The following is a 20,648-nucleotide window of genomic DNA, read 5'->3' on the forward strand; positions in this document are numbered from 1 at the left end:
GTAACGCCAGCCCCAGTAGTCAGTGTACCCGTGCATTGTACAGAAGTACATGTAACGCTGGCCCCAGTAGTCGGTGTACCCGTGCATTGCAGAGAAGTACATGTAACGCTGGCCCCAGTAGTCAGTGTACCCGTGCATTGTACAGAAGTACATGTAGCGCTGGCCCCAGTTGTCAGTGTACCCGTGCATTGCAGAGAAGTACATGTAACGCCGGCCCCAGTAGTCAGTGTACCCATGCATTGTACAGAAGTACATGTAGCGCTGGCCCCAGTAGTCAGTGTACCCGTGCATTGCAGAGAAGTACATGTAACGCCGGCCCCAGTAGTCAGTGTACCCGTGCATTGTACAGAAGTACATGTAGCGCTGGCCCCAGTAGTCAGTGTACCCGTGCATTGCACAGAAGTACATGTAACGCCGGCCCCAGTAGCCAGTGTACCCGTGCATTGCAGAGAATTACTTGTAACGCCGGCCCCAGTAGTCAGTGTACCCGTGCATTGTAGAGAAGTACATGTAGCGCAGGCCCCAGTAGTCAGTGTACCCGTGCATTGCAGAGAAGTACATGTAATGCTGACCCCAGTAGTCAGTGTACCCGTGCATTGCACAGAAGTACATGTAACGCCAGCCCCAGTAGTCGGTGTACCCAAGCATTGTACAGAAGTACATGTAACGTTGGCTCCAGTAGTCAGTGTACCCGTGCATTGCAGAGAAATACATGTAGCGCTGGCCCCAGTAGTCAGTGTACCCGTGCATTGCAGAGAAGTACATGTAACGCCGGCCCCAGTAGTCAGTGTACCCGTGCATTGCACAGAAGTACATGTAGCGCTGGCCCCAGTAGTCAGTGTACCCGTGCATTGCACAGAAGTACATGTAACGCTGGCCCCAGTAGTAAGTGTACCTGTGCATTGCACAGAAGTACATGTAGCGCTGGCCCCAGTAGTCAGTGTACCCGTGCATTGTAGAGAAGTACATGTAGCGCAGGCCCCAGTAGTCAGTGTACCCGTGCATTGCAGAGAAGTACATGTAATGCTGACCCCAGTAGTCAGTGTACCCGTGCATTGCACAGAAGTACATGTAACGCCAGCCCCAGTAGTCGGTGTACCCAAGCATTGCACAGAAGTACATGTAACGCTGGCCCCAGTAGCCAGTGTACCCGTGCATTGCAGAGAAGTACATGTAGCGCTGACCCCAGTAGTCAGTGTACCCGTGCATTGCACAGAAGTACATGTAACGCTGACCCCAGTAGCCAGTGTACCCGTGCATTGCAGAGAAGTACATGTAACGCTGACCCCAGTAGTCAGTGTACCTGTGCATTGTACAGAAGTACATGTAGCGCTGGCCCCAGTTAGTCAGTGTACCCGTGCATTGCACAGAAGTACATGTAACGCTGGCCCCAGTAGTCAGTGTACCCGTGCATTGCAGAGAAGTACATGTAACGCCGGCCCCAGTAGTCAGTGTACCCGTGCATTGCAGAGAAGTACATGTAACGCCAGCCCCAGTAGTCAGTGTACCCGTGCATTGCACAGAAGTACATGTAGCGCTGGCCCCAGTAGTCAGTGTACCCGTGCATTGCACAGAAGTACATGTAGCGCTGGCCCCAGTAGTCAGTGTACCCGTGCATTGCACAGAAGTACATGTAACGCTGGCCCCAGTTACCAGTGTACCCGTGCATTGCAGAGAAGTACATGTAGCGCTGGCCCCAGTAGTCAGTGTACCCGTGCATTGCACAGAAGTACATGTAACGCTGGCCCCAGTAGTCAGTGTACCCGTGCATTGCAGAGAAGTACATGTAACGCCGGCCCCAGTAGTCAGTGTACCCGTGCATTGCAGAGAAGTACATGTAGCGCTGGCCCCAGTAGTCAGTGTACCCGTGCATTGCACAGAAGTACATGTAACGCTGGCCCCAGTAGCCAGTGTACCCGTGCATTGCAGAGAAGTACATGTAGCGCTGGCCCCAGTAGTCAGTGTACCCGTGCATTGCAGAGAAGTACATGTAGCGCTGGCCCCAGTAGTAAGTGTACCCGTGCATTGCACAGAAGTACATGTAGCGCTGGCCCCAGTAGTCAGTGTACCCGTGCATTGCACAGAAGTACATGTAACGCTGGCCCCAGTAGCCAGTGTACCCGTGCATTGCACAGAAGTACATGTAGCGCTGGCCCCAGTAGTCAGTGTACCCATGCATTGTACAGAAGTACATGTAACGCCGGCCCCAGTAGTCAGTGTACCCGTGCATTGCAGAGAAGTACATGTAACGCCGGCCCCTGTAGTCAGTGTACCCATGCATTGTACAGAAGTACATGTAACGCCGGCCCCAGTAGTCAGTGTACCCGTGCATTGCAGAGAAGTACATGTAACGCTGGCCCCAGTAGTCAGTGTACCCGTGCATTGCACAGAAGTACATGTAGCGCTGGCTCCAGTAGTCAGTGTACCCGTGCATTGCAGAGAAGTACATGTAACGCTGGCCCCAGTAGTCAGTGTACCCGTGCATTGCACAGAAGTACATGTAGCGCCGGCTCCAGTAGTCAGTGTAGCGCTGGCCCCAGAAGTACATGTAGCGCTGGCCCCAGTTAGTCAGTGTACCCGTGCATTGCACAGAAGTACATGTAACGCTGGCCCCAGTAGTCAGTGTACCCGTGCATTGCAGAGAAGTACATGTAACGCCGGCCCCAGTAGTCAGTGTACCCGTGCATTGCAGAGAAGTACAAGTAACGCCAGCCCCAGTAGTCAGTGTACCCGTGCATTGCATAGAAGTACATGTAGCGCTGGCCCCAGTAGTCAGTGTACCCGTGCATTGCACAGAAGTACATGTAGCGCTGGCCCCAGTAGTCAGTGTACCCGTGCATTGCACAGAAGTACATGCAACGCCGGCCCCAGTAGTCAGTGTACCCGTGCATTGCAGAGAAGTACATGTAGCGCTGGCCCCAGTTACCAGTGTACCCGTGCATTGCAGAGAAGTACATGTAGCGCTGGCCCCAGTAGTCAGTGTACCCGTGCATTGCACAGAAGTACATGTAACGCTGGCCCCAGTAGTCAGTGTACCCGTGCATTGCAGAGAAGTACATGTAACGCCGGCCTCAGTAGTCAGTGTACCCGTGCATTGCAGAGAAGTACATGTAGCGCTGGCCCCAGTAGTCAGTGTACCCGTGCATTGCACAGAAGTACATGTAACGCTGGCCCCAGTAGCCAGTGTACCCGTGCATTGCAGAGAAGTACATGGAGCGCTGGCCCCAGTAGTCAGTGTACCCGTGCATTGCAGAGAAGTACATGTAGCGCTGGCCCCAGTAGTAAGTGTACCCGTGCATTGCACAGAAGTACATGTAGCGCTGGCCCCAGTAGTCAGTGTACCCGTGCATTGCACAGAAGTACATGTAACGCTGGCCCCAGTAGCCAGTGTACCCGTGCATTGCACAGAAGTACATGTAGCGCTGGCCCCAGTAGTCAGTGTACCCATGCATTGTACAGAAGTACATGTAACGCCGGCCCCAGTAGTCAGTGTACCCGTGCATTGCAGAGAAGTACATGTAACGCCGGCCCCAGTAGTCAGTGTACCCATGCATTGTACAGAAGTACATGTAACGCCGGCCCCAGTAGTCAGTGTACCCGTGCATTGCAGAGAAGTACATGTAAAGCTGGCCCCAGTAGTCAGTGTACCCGTGCATTGCAGAGAAGTACATGTAACGCTGGCCCCAGTAGTCAGTGTACCCGTGCATTGCACAGAAGTACATGTAGCGCTGGCTCCAGTAGTCAGTGTACCCGTGCATTGCAGAGAAGTACATGTAACGCTGGCCCCAGTAGTCAGTGTACCCGTGCATTGCACAGAAGTACATGTAGCACTGGCTCCAGTAGTCATTGTACCCGTGCATTGCAGAGAAGTACATGTAACGCCGGCCCCAGTAGTCAGTGTACCCGTGCATTGCAGAGAAGTACATGTAACGCCGGCCCCAGTAGTCAGTGTACCCGTGCATTGTACAGAAGTACATGTAGCGCTGGCCCCAGTAGCCAGTGTACCCGTGCATTGCACAGAAGTACATGTAGCGCTGGCCCCAGTAGTCAGTGTACCCGTGCATTGCACAGAAGTACATGTAACGCTGGCCCCAGTAGTCAGTGTACCCGTGCATTGCAGAGAAGTACATGTAACGCCGGCCTCAGTAGTCAGTGTACCCGTGCATTGCAGAGAAGTACATGTAGCGCTGGCCCCAGTAGTCAGTGTACCCGTGCATTGCACAGAAGTACATGTAACGCTGGCCCCAGTAGCCAGTGTACCCGTGCATTGCAGAGAAGTACATGGAGCGCTGGCCCCAGTAGTCAGTGTACCCGTGCATTGCAGAGAAGTACATGTAGCGCTGGCCCCAGTAGTAAGTGTACCCGTGCATTGCACAGAAGTACATGTAGCGCTGGCCCCAGTAGTCAGTGTACCCGTGCATTGTACAGAAGTACATGTAACGCCGGCCCCAGTAGTCAGTGTACCCGTGCATTGTACAGAAGTACTTGTAACACCGGCCCCAGTAGCCAGTGTACCCGTGCATTGCAGAGAAGTACTTGTAACGCCGGCCCCAGTAGTCAGTGTACCCGTGCATTGCAGAGAAGTACATGTAGCGCTGGCCCCAGTAGTCAGTGTACCCGTGCATTGCACAGAAGTACATGTAACGCTGGCCCCAGTAGTCAGTGTACCCGTGCATTGCAGAGAAGTACATGTAACGCTGGCCCCAGTAGTCAGTGTACCCGTGCATTGCACAGAAGTACATGTAACGCTGGCCCCAGTAGTCAGTGTACCCGTGCATTGCAGAGAAGTACATGTAACGCCGGCCCCAGTAGTCAGTGTACCCGTGCATTGCAGAGAAGTACATGTAGCGCTGGCCCCAGTTACCAGTGTACCCGTGCATTGCAGAGAAGTACATGTAGCGCTGGCCCCAGTAGTCAGTGTACCCGTGCATTGCAGAGAAGTACATGTAGCGCTGGCCCCAGTAGTCAGTGTACCCGTGCATTGCAGAGAAGTACATGTAACGCCGGCCCCAGTAGTCAGTGTACCCGTGCATTGCAGAGAAGTACATGTAGCGCTGGCCCCAGTAGCCAGTGTACCCGTGCATTGCAGAGAAGTACATGGAGCGCTGGCCCCAGTAGTCAGTGTACCCGTGCATTGCAGAGAAGTACATGTAGCGCTGGCCCCAGTAGTAAGTGTACCTGTGCATTGCACAGAAGTACATGTAGCGCTGGCCCCAGTAGCCAGTGTACCCGTGCATTGCAGAGAAGTACATGGAGCGCTGGCCCCAGTAGTCAGTGTACCCGTGCATTGCAGAGAAGTACATGTAACGCTGGCCCCAGTAGTAAGTGTACCTGTGCATTGCACAGAAGTACATGTAGCGCTGGCCCCAGTAGTCAGTGTACCCGTGCATTGCACAGAAGTACATGTAACGCTGGCCCCAGTAGCCAGTGTACCCGTGCATTGCAGAGAAGTACATGTAGCGCTGGCCCCAGTAGTCAGTGTACCCGTGCATTGCACAGAACTACATGTAACGCTGGCCCCAGTAGCCAGTGTACCCGTGCATTGCAGAGAAGTACATGTAGCGCTGGCCCCAGTAGTCAGTGTACCCGTGCATTGCAGAGAAGTACATGTAACGCTGACCCCAGTAGTCATTGTACCTGTGCATTGTACAGAAGTACATGTAGCGCTGGCCCCAGTTAGTCAGTGTACCCGTGCATTGCACAGAAGTACATGTAACGCTGGCCCCAGTAGTCAGTGTACCCGTGCATTGCAGAGAAGTACATGTAACGCCGGCCCCAGTAGTCAGTGTACCCGTGCATTGCAGAGAAGTACATGTAACGCCAGCCCCAGTAGTCAGTGTACCCGTGCATTGCATAGAAGTACATGTAGCGCTGGCCCCAGTAGTCAGTGTACCCGTGCATTGCACAGAAGTACATGTAGCGCTGGCCCCAGTAGTCAGTGTACCCGTGCATTGCACAGAAGTACATGTAACGCCGGCCCCAGTAGTCAGTGTACCCGTGCATTGCAGAGAAGTACATGTAGCGCTGGCCCCAGTTACCAGTGTACCCGTGCATTGCAGAGAAGTACATGTAGCGCTGGCCCCAGTAGTCAGTGTACCCGTGCATTGCACAGAAGTACATGTAACGCTGGCCCCAGTAGTCAGTGTACCCGTGCATTGCAGAGAAGTACATGTAACGCCGGCCTCAGTAGTCAGTGTACCCGTGCATTGCAGAGAAGTACATGTAGCGCTGGCCCCAGTAGTCAGTGTACCCGTGCATTGCACAGAAGTACATGTAACGCTGGCCCCAGTAGCCAGTGTACCCGTGCATTGCAGAGAAGTACATGGAGCGCTGGCCCCAGTAGTCAGTGTACCCGTGCATTGCAGAGAAGTACATGTAGCGCTGGCCCCAGTAGTAAGTGTACCCGTGCATTGCACAGAAGTACATGTAGCGCTGGCCCCAGTAGTCAGTGTACCCGTGCATTGCACAGAAGTACATGTAACGCTGGCCCCAGTAGCCAGTGTACCCGTGCATTGCACAGAAGTACATGTAGCGCTGGCCCCAGTAGTCAGTGTACCCATGCATTGTACAGAAGTACATGTAACGCCGGCCCCAGTAGTCAGTGTACCCGTGCATTGCAGAGAAGTACATGTAACGCCGGCCCCAGTAGTCAGTGTACCCATGCATTGTACAGAAGTACATGTAACGCCGGCCCCAGTAGTCAGTGTACCCGTGCATTGCAGAGAAGTACATGTAACGCTGGCCCCAGTAGTCAGTGTACCCGTGCATTGCAGAGAAGTACATGTAACGCTGGCCCCAGTAGTCAGTGTACCCGTGCATTGCACAGAAGTACATGTAGCGCTGGCTCCAGTAGTCAGTGTACCCGTGCATTGCAGAGAAGTACATGTAACGCTGGCCCCAGTAGTCAGTGTACCCGTGCATTGCACAGAAGTACATGTAGCACTGGCTCCAGTAGTCATTGTACCCGTGCATTGCAGAGAAGTACATGTAACGCCGGCCCCAGTAGTCAGTGTACCCGTGCATTGCAGAGAAGTACATGTAACGCCGGCCCCAGTAGTCAGTGTACCCGTGCATTGTACAGAAGTACATGTAGCGCTGGCCCCAGTAGCCAGTGTACCCGTGCATTGCACAGAAGTACATGTAGCGCTGGCCCCAGTAGTCAGTGTACCCGTGCATTGCACAGAAGTACATGTAACGCTGGCCCCAGTAGTCAGTGTACCCGTGCATTGCAGAGAAGTACATGTAACGCCGGCCTCAGTAGTCAGTGTACCCGTGCATTGCAGAGAAGTACATGTAGCGCTGGCCCCAGTAGTCAGTGTACCCGTGCATTGCACAGAAGTACATGTAACGCTGGCCCCAGTAGCCAGTGTACCCGTGCATTGCAGAGAAGTACATGGAGCGCTGGCCCCAGTAGTCAGTGTACCCGTGCATTGCAGAGAAGTACATGTAGCGCTGGCCCCAGTAGTAAGTGTACCCGTGCATTGCACAGAAGTACATGTAGCGCTGGCCCCAGTAGTCAGTGTACCCGTGCATTGTACAGAAGTAGAAGAATTTTTTGTTTTGGGGATGCGCTACACCACTGGCAAAGGAATAAAAATTCTCATAAACACGTATATATAATACTATGTATTCCTGTATATAGAAAAAAGGGTTTTAATACTCGTCACACAATTCCAAAAAATAAAAATGTATAATTTATTTTTAAAGAGTTTCATATATAAACAAAAACATTTTTCATTAAATAAAACTTATAAAAACATATATTACTAAACATAAGTTTAAAGTATACTTTTTCTTTTTTTTAAAAAAACACGTGTGAAGATTGGTTGTAAAGCTGATATAGCCTTGTTTTTGAAAAGGACAGTCCTCAGGATTTGAAACAATGTTATTCTGTGTGAATGTCCTATTGTAGCGATCTTTGCTACAATTTAGCTTTATTTATTGGACGAAGTTCCCTAAGTCCCTGCTGTGCACAGCTTATGATGTTGATTATTAAGCATGCATTATAAATTAATATGCCACTCCACCTTGTATCCACGTTATTTTCCCCTGGTTCCAAATGTAACAGCTTGATCCCTCCAGACTTAAAGTACCTCAATTAGGTTGCCATGTTTAAACTCTGCCGGGATTCAGGTATTTGCTGCTGGTTCCGATTTCTTTGGGGTCCGTGGCTGTCACTGTGGTGATGATGAGTGGGTTCCTTTAGACATGTAACGCGTTTCTCCGCCTTGTTCCGTCACTCTCAGCGGCTTCCTCAGACATGACTGAGGAAGCCGCTGAGAGTGACGGAACAAGGCGGAGAAACGCGTTACATGTCTAAAGGAACCCACTCATCATCACCACAGTGACAGCCACGGACCCCAAAGAAATAAATTATACATTTTTATTTTTTGGAATTGTGTGACGAGTATTAAAACCCTTTTTTCTATATACAGGAATACATAGTATTATATATACGTGTTTATGAGAATTTTTATTCCTTTGCCAGTGGTGTAGCGCATCCCCAAAACAAAAAATTCTTCTGCAGTTCACTATATTGAGGTTGGCAATTGCCTCATTAGGGGGAAGCAGCAGCACACACTGACAAACCTATGAAAAACTAACTAAACCTGAACTCCACCCAAATCAGCGCACCTGTTTTCGTTTGTGTTTTGTACAGAAGTACATGTAACGCCGGCCCCAGTAGTCAGTGTACCCGTGCAGTGGCGGATTTAGGGGGGGGGCACTCGGGCCCGTGCCCCCCCTGTCATTTGGGAACACACCCCCCCCGTGCCGCCGCCGCCGCATACGGAGATGACGGGCGCCCGCTGAGATTGTGTTACCAGCGGGCGCCCGTCTCACTGCACAGCGGCAGCCGGAGGCAGGAGCTCAGTACTGAGCTCCGGCTTCCGGCGCTGTCACTGTGCGCTATGGGAGAGACGTCAGTCATGACGTCTCTCTGATAGTGCTGAGTGACTGAGGAGCGGACGCCAGGAGGAGGACTGCAGCGGCGCGGGAACGGGGCTCGGTAAGTATGTTTTTTATTTCCTTAATGCATCTACTGGGGGCTAACTATGGGGGACATTACTACTGGGGGCTAACTATGGGGGACATTACTACTGGGGGCTAACTATGGGGGACATTACTACTGGGGGCTAACTATGGGGGACATTACTACTGGGAGGCTAACTATGGGGGACATTACTACTGGGGGCTAACTATGGGGGACATTACTACTGGGGGGCATCAACAAGGGGCATTACTACTGGGGGTCAAACTACTGGGGGCATTATAACTGGGGCATCTACTGGGGGCATCACTACTGAGGGGTCATCTATTGGGGGCAGCTACTGGGGGCCATCTACTGGGGGCATTACTACAGGGGGGTCATCTATTGGGGCAAACTCGTAGGGGGGCATTACTACTGGGGGGTCATCTATTGGGGGCAGCTACTGGGGGACATTTTTCCTGGGGGGCATCTACTGGGGGCATTATTACTGGGGGGCATCTACTGGGGGCATTACTACTGGCGGGTCATCTATTGGGGGCAAACTCCTAAGGGGCATTACTACTGGGGGCAAACTACTGGAGGACATTATTATTAGGGGGCATCTACTGGGGGCAAACTGCTGGGGGACATTATTACTGGGGGGGCATCTACTGGGGGCCAACTACTGGGGGACTATTACTGGGGGCCAACTACAAAGGTGCTAACTACTGGCGGTGTAACTACAGGGGCATTACTACTGGCGGCTTAACTACAGGGGCATTACTACTTGGGGGCTAAACTAAAGGGGGGGTAAACTACTGGGGTCATGACTGCAGGGAAATTACCACTGGGGGCATAATGACTGGGGGCATTACTACAGGCAACATTACTACTGGGGGCAATACGGGCATTGCATAAGGGGCACCACTACTATGTGGTCTATATAAGGGGCACTACCAGTACAGTGAACATTGCATAACGAGCGCTACAACTGTGGGCATTGTATAAGAAGCGCCACCTCACGCAGCCGCACGCAAATGTACTTGCCCCTTCCATGGTGCCCCCCCTATCATTTTCTTCTGGATCCGCCCCTGTACCCGTGCATTGTACAGAAGTACTTGTAACACCGGCCCCAGTAGCCAGTGTACCCGTGCATTGCAGAGAAGTACTTGTAACGCCGGCCCCAGTAGTCAGTGTACCCGTGCATTGCAGAGAAGTACATGTAGCGCTGGCCCCAGTAGTCAGTGTACCCGTGCATTGCACAGAAGTACATGTAACGCTGGCCCCAGTAGTCAGTGTACCCGTGCATTGCAGAGAAGTACATGTAACGCTGGCCCCAGTAGTCAGTGTACCCGTGCATTGCACAGAAGTACATGTAACGCTGGCCCCAGTAGTCAGTGTACCCGTGCATTGCAGAGAAGTACATGTAACGCCGGCCCCAGTAGTCAGTGTACCCGTGCATTGCAGAGAAGTACATGTAGCGCTGGCCCCAGTTACCAGTGTACCCGTGCATTGCAGAGAAGTACATGTAGCGCTGGCCCCAGTAGTCAGTGTACCCGTGCATTGCAGAGAAGTACATGTAGCGCTGGCCCCAGTAGTCAGTGTACCCGTGCATTGCAGAGAAGTACATGTAACGCCGGCCCCAGTAGTCAGTGTACCCGTGCATTGCAGAGAAGTACATGTAGCGCTGGCCCCAGTAGCCAGTGTACCCGTGCATTGCAGAGAAGTACATGGAGCGCTGGCCCCAGTAGTCAGTGTACCCGTGCATTGCAGAGAAGTACATGTAGCGCTGGCCCCAGTAGTAAGTGTACCCGTGCATTGCACAGAAGTACATGTAGCGCTGGCCCCAGTAGTCAGTGTACCCGTGCATTGCACAGAAGTACATGTAACGCTGGCCCCAGTAGCCAGTGTACCCGTGCATTGCACAGAAGTACATGTAGCGCTGGCCCCAGTAGTCAGTGTACCCATGCATTGTACAGAAGTACATGTAACGCCGGCCCCAGTAGTCAGTGTACCCGTGCATTGCAGAGAAGTACATGTAACGCCGGCCCCAGTAGTCAGTGTACCCATGCATTGTACAGAAGTACATGTAACGCCGGCCCCAGTAGTCAGTGTACCCGTGCATTGCAGAGAAGTACATGTAACGCCGGCCCCAGTAGTCAGTGTACCCATGCATTGTACAGAAGTACATGTAACGCCGGCCCCAGTAGTCAGTGTACCCGTGCATTGCAGAGAAGTACATGTAACGCTGGCCCCAGTAGTCAGTGTACCCGTGCATTGCAGAGAAGTACATGTAACGCTGGCCCCAGTAGTCAGTGTACCCGTGCATTGCACAGAAGTACATGTAACGCTGGCCCCAGTAGTCAGTGTACCCGTGCATTGCAGAGAAGTACATGTAACGCCGGCCCCAGTAGTCAGTGTACCCATGCATTGTACAGAAGTACATGTAGCGCTGGCCCCAGTAGCCAGTGTACCCGTGCATTGCACAGAAGTACATGTAGCGCTGGCCCCAGTAGTCAGTGTACCCGTGCATTGCAGAGAAGTACATGTAACGCCGGCCCCAGTAGTCAGTGTACCCGTGCATTGTACAGAAGTACATGTAACGCCGGCCCCAGTAGTCAGTGTACCCGTGCATTGTACAGAAGTACATGTAACGCCGGCCCCAGTAGTCAGTGTACCCGTGCATTGTACAGAAGTACTGTACATGTAACGCCGGCCCCAGTAGTCAGTGTACCCGTACATTGCAGAGAAGTACTTGTAACGCCGGCCCCAGTAGCCAGTGTACCCGTGCATTGCAGAGAAGTACTTGTAACGCCGGCCCCAGTAGTCAGTGTACCCGTGCATTGCAGAGAAGTACATGTAGCGCTGGCCCCAGTAGTCAGTGTACCCGTGCATTGCACAGAAGTACATGTAACGCTGGCCCCAGTAGTCAGTGTACCCGTGCATTGCAGAGAAGTACATGTAACGCTGGCCCCAGTAGTCAGTGTACCCGTGCATTGCACAGAAGTACATGTAACGCTGGCCCCAGTAGTCAGTGTACCCGTGCATTGCAGAGAAGTACATGTAACGCCGGCCCCAGTAGTCAGTGTACCCGTGCATTGCAGAGAAGTACATGTAACGCCGGCCCCAGTAGTCCGTGAACCCGTGTATTGTACTTTTATCACATTAGTGATGCATAAAAAAAAATGATTTGAGCAGAGGTGTATGTGGACACATCTGTGAGCTCTAAATGTAGGGTCTCTAATTGTTGCGGAGAGGACCACTTTAGCAGAAGCACGGTGAAGTGACACGTGGCTATCATGAAAGGGGGGGAGGGGAGCTTGTGTTTTTCTTGTCTAGATAACCCCCTTGCTTTCGAGAACATGTCTCAGCCTACAAAATGATTTGAACAACTTCCACTTTGCGCATCAGTGTATCCATACTGCAAATGCTCCGAAGCCAGGCATACGCATCTACGAATAATGCAGAGTCATACAGAACTCAGTCACATTTCCACTTGCAGCTGAAGGGGCTTAGCTGGGTGGTAATGGGAGATTTACATGTTAGCTATGATTAATGTAGCCTGAATTACAAGCTATGCGGACTTGTGCTTTGCATCATGGATAGGGCTGGTGCACTGATAATAGTGACAGCTATGAAACCAACATATGGATCAGTAACAGATACCTATATTGGCAAATATATGCAATTAGTTCCCTGCATGCACCACTGCATCACCCTCATTATCAATGACATGTTAATGAAGTAAGAAAATAAGTTGTCTGCCACAATCCATACCGTAAACCAACAATCTGTCCTGCCAAGATCCCAACAGTCAGAGATATGTTTATGCTCACTGTTGTGAGGCCTCTCATGCTCCTGGGAGCTATTTCCCCGAGATATAATGGCTGTACACACATTCCTACACCTGCAAAACAAAGCAAACAGTGTTTTCTGTAATAGAAATAAAGTAATGAACACAGGACTACATGCCATAATGCCTTAGAAATTCTCCGTCCTTCTCCCATGGGAGAGAGCTGTGTGATTCCTATGGAGTGTGCCGGACAGGGGAATTTTTTTGGCTGAGTCAGCTAATGGTTGTTGTTTTTTTGACAAGTGGAAGTCATGAAAGACGATTTGGGGTAAATAGGGAATATGGGCATTTTTTTGGATGAGTGTGCACCAATGGCAGGGAGGGATTTAATGGCCACATGGCCTGGAGCTGAACATTTTCAAGGGCCTATACTGAGATGGGGAGGAGCTGTGACCAGTGCTGTGTGGGTGTGGCCAGAGCCATGTGGACATGTACACCCTATACAGTATGTGCCCCAATGTCTCCCTAAATGCATATACATAGAAATATTGGATAATTTTGTGAGAAAACTACAAAAACAATTTTAGTATTTTATGATTATTTGGTCAGCTGTGTGCCTGGTCAACATCCTGCTGCCAGCATGATGGGCCTATTTTTATGTGGAGGCCTGGAGCTGTAGCTCCATTCGCCCCATTGTTAATATGGCCCTGTGCACCAGTGTTGTGCAGTGGAGTGAGGCAGGTGAGGTAGAGCCTAACGTTTGCACCAGAGATTTGAACGTATAAAGTATATGAAACATACAAAGAATATGTTAGAAATATCTTCTTTGCATTATTCTAATCATTTTTATAGTTAAAACTCTGGACTAAAAAGTCTATGACAGGTGAGGCAGCGCCTCGCCTGTCTACCGTGTCCGCACATCTCTGATCAAAACTCACCAAATTTCCAGCTGCACCTGTGTATAATGCCCACATGAACCCCTTGGCTCATATTTTGTGTGTAAAAATCTGGCTCCGGTGCTAGCCAGTGCCTTCTAAGCCTTTTAGCTCACCGCACGTCCCTGGTGTGCACTGTGATATTTTGGGGTGTGGAACACTTGAGTGCCAGGTGGAGAAATCTGAAGGATGTTTTGGAGCAAGTGTGGAATCTATTCTAATTAGCGTAGCAGCATACACATTTAAAGGGATAGTTCACTGATAATTCCCACATGACAAATATATAAACACACCTGTTACTATAGCTACACATATAAAATATATCCACCCTTAGTAAAAAAAGCTCTGGGTTAGGTAGCAATTAGTCTCCTTTTTGGTGAATCTGTGTAGGTGTAGCCACAATGCTGCAATCTTTTTATTCTGCGTAGATGTGTAAGTGGGTGAATCTCTCAGAATTATTCCAACTAGGTATATTATAGATATACAATGTACTGAAAAAAAGAAGAAGCCCAATAGTGCAGACATGATACATTTTTGCATGTGCACATCCACTAGAAATAGAGGACTGTACCTGGACTTTCCTGAAGGGCCTAGGAGTGTCCGGACTTTTGAAGATTTGCTGTCCGATGAGTATAAGACTGCCTCTACACACATATGTGATGTGTTACACGCCTGTTTATGTGAACGTTTGTAGAGTGCATTTTATAAATTACATTTATTATCCAATATTGGATGTCTGCACTATTGCGTTTCTTCTTTTTTTCAGTACATGGGATATCTATATAATATACCTAGTTGGAATAATTCTGAGAGATTCACACATCTAAGCAGAGTAAAAGGATTGCGGCATTGTAGCTACACCTTGGCTCCAAAGATTCAGCAAAAAGGAGGCTAATTGCTACATAACCCAGGACTTTTTACTAAGGGTGAATATATTTTATATGTGTATTCATGGTAACAGGTGTATGCGCAATTATACATTTATTCTATTTTTGGACATTCTGTCATTCAAAAATAACGGTAATATTCCAAACGTGAGTATCTACTACCATGAAGTCCAGAGAAATAAATAAGCTAATAAAACTCCTATTTACATTAAATGAAGTGGTAATTACATTTTAATGTCCTTTACATTAAAAAGGCTGAACAGAAATGGTTTTGCTAATTCCCAAGACACAGCAGAAATTTACTTGAGCAATTTTAGTGAACATTAAATACTGGGAACAAACACGAAAGCCTTCAGGACGGCGACAGACTTGATAAATTGCCTATTCTATTAATGATAAATAACATGTGAGCTGTAAATGTAAGATTTAATAAGAAATGGCCTCCTGTTGAGAATTCCTTTGTGGTTTATCCAGACTAGCATTTTTTACCATTCTCTCAACTCCGATAAACTAATTATTATATATGACTATGCAAAACTACAATCCTGCAGTACAAATGCCGTTTAGTGACATTGGGCCTCATTCAGATCCCGGTGTAGGTCTGGCAGCAGACGCGAATACCGTTGTTCAGTACTTTGCGCATGCACCGGACTCATACTTTGCATGCGCAGGACTGGTCCTGCGTCACCAGACGCACAACAGCTGCAGACGTCAAATGACTGACAGTCTGCAGCCATTTGGGGGCAGCGAGGGGGTGGTGATGGAAGCCATTTCACAATGGGAGTGCCAAGGTCAGGATCTGGCCTCTTGGAAGGAGCTGTGACAGCCAGCCTGCGTGACCTCATGGGTCACTCAGCCGGCCGGTAGTGTCGCACTCGCAAGTGATCCGATGCTGCATCCTCAATGCATCACTGGATTACAAATGCATGCAGGAGGTGTCTACTTACCAGATGCCTCCTGCTGTATTATCTTCAGGGCCGGCTCCAGGCCTACTAGCACCCTGAGCGAAAACATGTAAAAGCGCCCCCCCCTCCCCCCCATGCGTGCGCCGCAGGCGCGCGCGCTCCAGGGAAAGTGGGCGTGGCCTCTTGGAAAGTGGGCGTGGCCTCATAACTTCATATTATTAGACTATAAATAAATATGTTTTCACACCCCCTCTACGCACACAATTAGCAGCCTTACACATAACAGCCACAGTAGTGTTCCTTACACACAATGTCTCCAGTATAGTGTCAGATACACATAATGTCTCCAGTATAGTGCCAGATACACAATGTGCAGTGCCAAATAGACATGATATGCCCCCCAGCAGTGCCAGCTACACACAATATGCCCCCCAGCAGTGCCAGCTACACGATAGTGTTCACTTTTTAGGGCAGGGAGGGCACATTTTTAAGTTAGGAGGGCAAAATTATGTACATACTGTAATGCTTGGTGCTCATCTACCTACATGGTAAAGCATGGACAGTCTTCGGCGCGCAGCAAAAATTTAGGGGCGTTGCTTCGTGGGGAAGGTGCGTGGCCACATAATAGTGGCAATTCGCATTACACCACACAGTAGTGCAGTTAATACACACTGCACCAGGTAGAACCTCCTAGACACTTTGCGCCAGGCAGAGCACGTTAGACACATTGCCTAGCCACAGACGCCTAGCGGGAACACTACATGATATGCTCCCCAGCCGTGCCAGCTACACATGACATGCCCCCCAGCAGTGCCAGCAACACATGACGTGCCCCCCAGCAATGCCAGATACATAAATGGCCACACAGTGCCAGATATGTCCCTACATAAATGCCCCTACAGTGCCAGATACAGAAATGCCCCCACAGTGCCAGATACAGAAAAGCCCCCACAGTGCTAGATAAATGCCCCCACAGTGCTAGATAAATGCCCCCACAGTGCCAGATAAATGCCCACAGTGCCAGATAAATGCCCCCACAGTGCCAGATAAATGCCCCCACAGTGCCAGATAAATGCCCCCACAGTGCCAGATAAATGACCCCACAGTGCCAGATAAATGACCCCACAGTGCCAGATATGACCCCACAGTGCTACATAAATGCCCCCACAGTGCCAGATATGACCACAGTGCCAGATAAATGCCCCCACAGTGCCAGATAAATGCCCCCACAGTGCCAGATAAATGCCCCCACAGTGCCAGATAAATGCCCCCAGTGCCAGATAAATGTCCCCACAGTGCCAGATAAATGATTCACCCCCCCCCCATACCTGCGGCGTTGGAGGGGGAGGAGTACTGCTGTCCGGGTGCGGGCGGGCGGGTGCAGGTCCGGGTGCGGTGCAGGTCCGGGTGCGGGCGGGCGGGTGCAGTGCAGGTCCGGGTGCAGGCGGGCGGCCAGGAGGCCTCCAAGTCCAAGGCGCTTGTGTGCGCTGTGCGCGCTGCGCGGTGCCGGCGTCTGACGTTAGACACCGGCGCCGCTCAGCGCGTATAGCGCACACAAGTCAAGGACGATGCTGCAGTGCACAGGGCCGGCTCCATGTTCGAATATGGCGGCGCCAGTGCGCGGCGCCCATTAAGGGTGGCGCCCTGCGCGGCCGCTCTATTCGAACATGCCTAGAGCTGGCCCTGATTATCTTTACATTACATTACAGATTGCATAGTGCCTAGATTTCATTCCTAAGCTGGCGGTATGTTGGACAACTTGCTAATGATACAGGGATGGTTTCAAAGACCCATAAAGTGGGCATTTGAAATTTACTAAGCAGAAAAGCAGGCACACTTGTGGATATGAAGAAGCAGTAGGGGTTTGTTCATTTTATAGCTTTACTTCATAGATAGTGTGTCTGATTGAAAGCGATTTTTATCTATAACAATGAAACGCATCTAGGCAGGGTGGCACAATGGTTAGCATTTTCTGTGCGGTATTGCGCCATTCTCACCAGGGTCATATACATAGCACAGATTATAGATTCTCTGTAGAGCCTAGCAAAATATGTTGGTGCTACAGATATAAAAAAAACACTAATAATAATAATAATAATAATAAATGTTGGTAATTCCTGAAGGCAGCCCAGTCCTAAGTAGTGGAATTACTCATTTCACAGTCTAACCCAGTGGTTCCCAAACTTTTGTGAATCACGGCACCCTGGAGTGTCAGATTTTTTTTCACGGCACCCCTAGGCCACAAGTTTCTTATTGAGAAATTTCGAAAAAAATATTAGATTAAGTAAATTATGTTTATATGTCATCCTTAGGGTCAGTTGTGTGGTGAGGGACAAGATTTGCTTCTGTTTGTCCACATATTTTATAACTGGAAGCCATCAGCACTGGTTTTGCCTAGTAAATTGACAATAAATAGTTTGAATTGGTCCTTGACCACCAACCTGAGGCACCCCTGCAAGTGTCCCGCGGCACCCCAGGGTGCCACGGCACACAGTTTGGGAACCACTGGTCTAACCTGATACAAATACAAGTGTTTCCAATAGGACACTCTGTTACAGAATTTTGCAACAAACATGGATACATAACACTCGAGAGAGTGAAGAATTGATATTTGCAGTGGCTGAATTTTTATTTCAGATTTGTTTGTTATATTCACACTCCCCCCCCCCCCCCCCCCGCCCCCCTTCACTTGCACAATACTTCGCAGAAAGTTTTAGAACATATCAAATAAAAGTTATATTTTAACATTTGTGGTCAGATATTAAAAATGATATCTGACTATTAGTACATTGTCACTTAGTCCGAGTGTGCCCTTATATGGAATACTTTCAAGTTTTTGGTTCCTACATGTACATAATTTATTCCTAGGAGCACCTCCCAATAATAAAACTGATAGATTTAAGACAACATTTAACTCTATGGGAAACGACTGAAGGTGACTAATTGCAAGAATAATAATACAGCAAATATATTTGTCTGTGCGACCTCCTCTTCTTTTCTGCCTTTTTTTTTTTTTAATCAGAATTCTTCTCCATTGGTTTTCTTGTAGTATTTTGTTTTACTATTTTAATGTTTGTTTTTTTCTGTAATTTTAGAATGGTCTTTTTTTTTCTTTGTTAAATATTATACATGCTAATGTATTTCATTAACACAACAGTTGATATTCATTACACTTCTATTAAATCCTATCTACCCCATAGACCTACGATCAAAGTTTACCTTCTGTAAGGCAGACTGGTAGTTAATGTCAGAGATCTAACACTCTAGTGATTACTGATGTGACAGTCCCTCGCTATCACAAGTCCATTAGGGTTGTGTATGTGTGACCGGCATTCAGGAGACGGCGGTCTATGGGTGTCGTGGATACCCACGAGTAGGAATAGTCCCTGTTGGTCGGCATGCCGACAGTCGGTATGGTGAGGGGGCGAGATGTAGGTGCCGGTATTGTGACCGCTGGTAACATAACTACATCCCGTGCATTATACATTACCCCACTACTATTCCCAAAAAAAACACAGTCAAGTCCACAGGGCAATTGTCCTCAATTCTAAAGGTCTTCTGTATTTTTCAGCACAATCGTGATGACCTTTCCTCTAAATATAGAAATAAAATAAATGCCAATCTGTGACCACTCCTCTCTGTCACAGATGCACTAATATATTTGTCTCCCACACTGATTCATGATGGTCATTGTGTTGCCGATTTTAAAGCTGAAATCACATAAAAAGGTGGATTTAGCTATCTTGAATCACAATAGTAAACTACAAGAAGCAGCTTGGTAATTGCCTTTTATTCTTGGTTAGTTTCATTAGACTGATATTGAAAGTTGAAACATTTTCAGATTTATTTAGTGTTATGTGACTATTATGGCAACCGCAGTCACAGCCTTCAACCAATCAGCAGTCTAGCAGCACGGCTGAGCTGAAGCTACATGTACATGGCTGTATACGTGGCTGGGAGACTGGGAGAAGATGCTAGTCAACTGTTCCGATAATGTGGCACAAACATGGCCATGTAGCATTGTCTGCCTGTCTCCCAGCCACCAGGTATGTACCATAGGGCCGAAACTGTACCTCCCCTGCCAGTAACCATGACATTTACTATTTAAAAAAATAATTAAAATAAAAAGACGTCAATGTGGTATTGCTGCTTTCATTTTATACACTTAAACATATGGCTTTTATACCAACAAATCTCTATCTGGAAATTGTATGAAGTTCTAGAGTTATTCATGTTTCTAATGTATAACACTTAAATACCATAAATATACAATACTAGTGCTGTACAAATTGATACCATACTTGCTTCCTTCTTGTCTTGTTTATACCAGTAGTTTAAACTAACTGTATTAAAAAATGTATAGAAATATTACCTGCATTAATGCCTATTAGGAATCTCCCAACTATCAAAAGTTCAAATAATCCAGCTGGTTCTGCAATTCCCATGAAGAGAGCAGCGAGAATTGCTAAAACGTTATTCACCAGAAGACCCTGTTTCCTGCAATACAGATGATCAAACAGTTTAGTATAGGCAGCAAATAACAAATCATGTCTCAGTTGAAACTACTATATAAAATAAATTAATTTTTCCCATGCACCTGTAAAGAACATAATACAATAAACACAGGATTGGTGTAGGGTTACTAATATTCAGTATTACATTATATTTTTAACCCCACACTCACAGGGTTCACTACTGCTGGCCGGCGGTCGGGCTCCCGGCGACCAGCATCCCGGCGCCGGGAGCCCGACCGCCGGCTTACCGACAGCTTGGCGAGCGCAAATGAGCCCCTTGCGGGCTCGCTGCGCTCGCCACGCTACGGGCACGGTGGCGCGCTACGCGCGCCACACTATTTTATTCTCCCTCTATGGGGGTCGTGGACCCCCACGAGGGAAAATAATTGTCGGTATGCCGGCTGTCGGGCTCCCGGTGCCGGTATACTGAGCGCCGGGAGCCCGACCGCCGGCAAACAGAAGACCACCCCACTCACAACCTGGCAGGGGTTTCTAGTAGAGATGAGCGGGTTCGGTTCTCAGAGAACCGAACCTTACCGGACTTTGCCTTCCGAGTTCAGTTCCGAGCCAGACTCGGGTTTTCCCACCTGACTCGGAGACCCGAACGCGGCAAAACGTCATCATCCCGCTGTCGGATTCTCGCGGG

General features: G+C 49.1%; 1 protein-coding gene across 1 annotated transcript in view; it reads right to left on the bottom strand.

Moving 5' to 3' along the window:
* The window catches only part of LOC134949311 (solute carrier family 2, facilitated glucose transporter member 11-like), a 115,216-nt gene that overhangs the window by 72,795 nt on the left and 21,773 nt on the right, over nucleotides 1-20,648 (bottom strand). The window contains exons 5-6 of the mRNA XM_063937843.1: nucleotides 19,861-19,985; nucleotides 12,746-12,875 (exon numbers count right to left, since the gene is read on the bottom strand). Coding sequence (XP_063793913.1) covers nucleotides 12,746-12,875; nucleotides 19,861-19,985 — 255 coding nt within the window. The remainder of the gene's footprint in view (nucleotides 1-12,745; nucleotides 12,876-19,860; nucleotides 19,986-20,648) is intronic.

The sequence above is a fragment of the Pseudophryne corroboree genome, chromosome 1, assembly GCF_028390025.1.
Source record: "Pseudophryne corroboree isolate aPseCor3 chromosome 1, aPseCor3.hap2, whole genome shotgun sequence".
NCBI classification, from domain to species: domain Eukaryota; kingdom Metazoa; phylum Chordata; class Amphibia; order Anura; family Myobatrachidae; genus Pseudophryne; species Pseudophryne corroboree.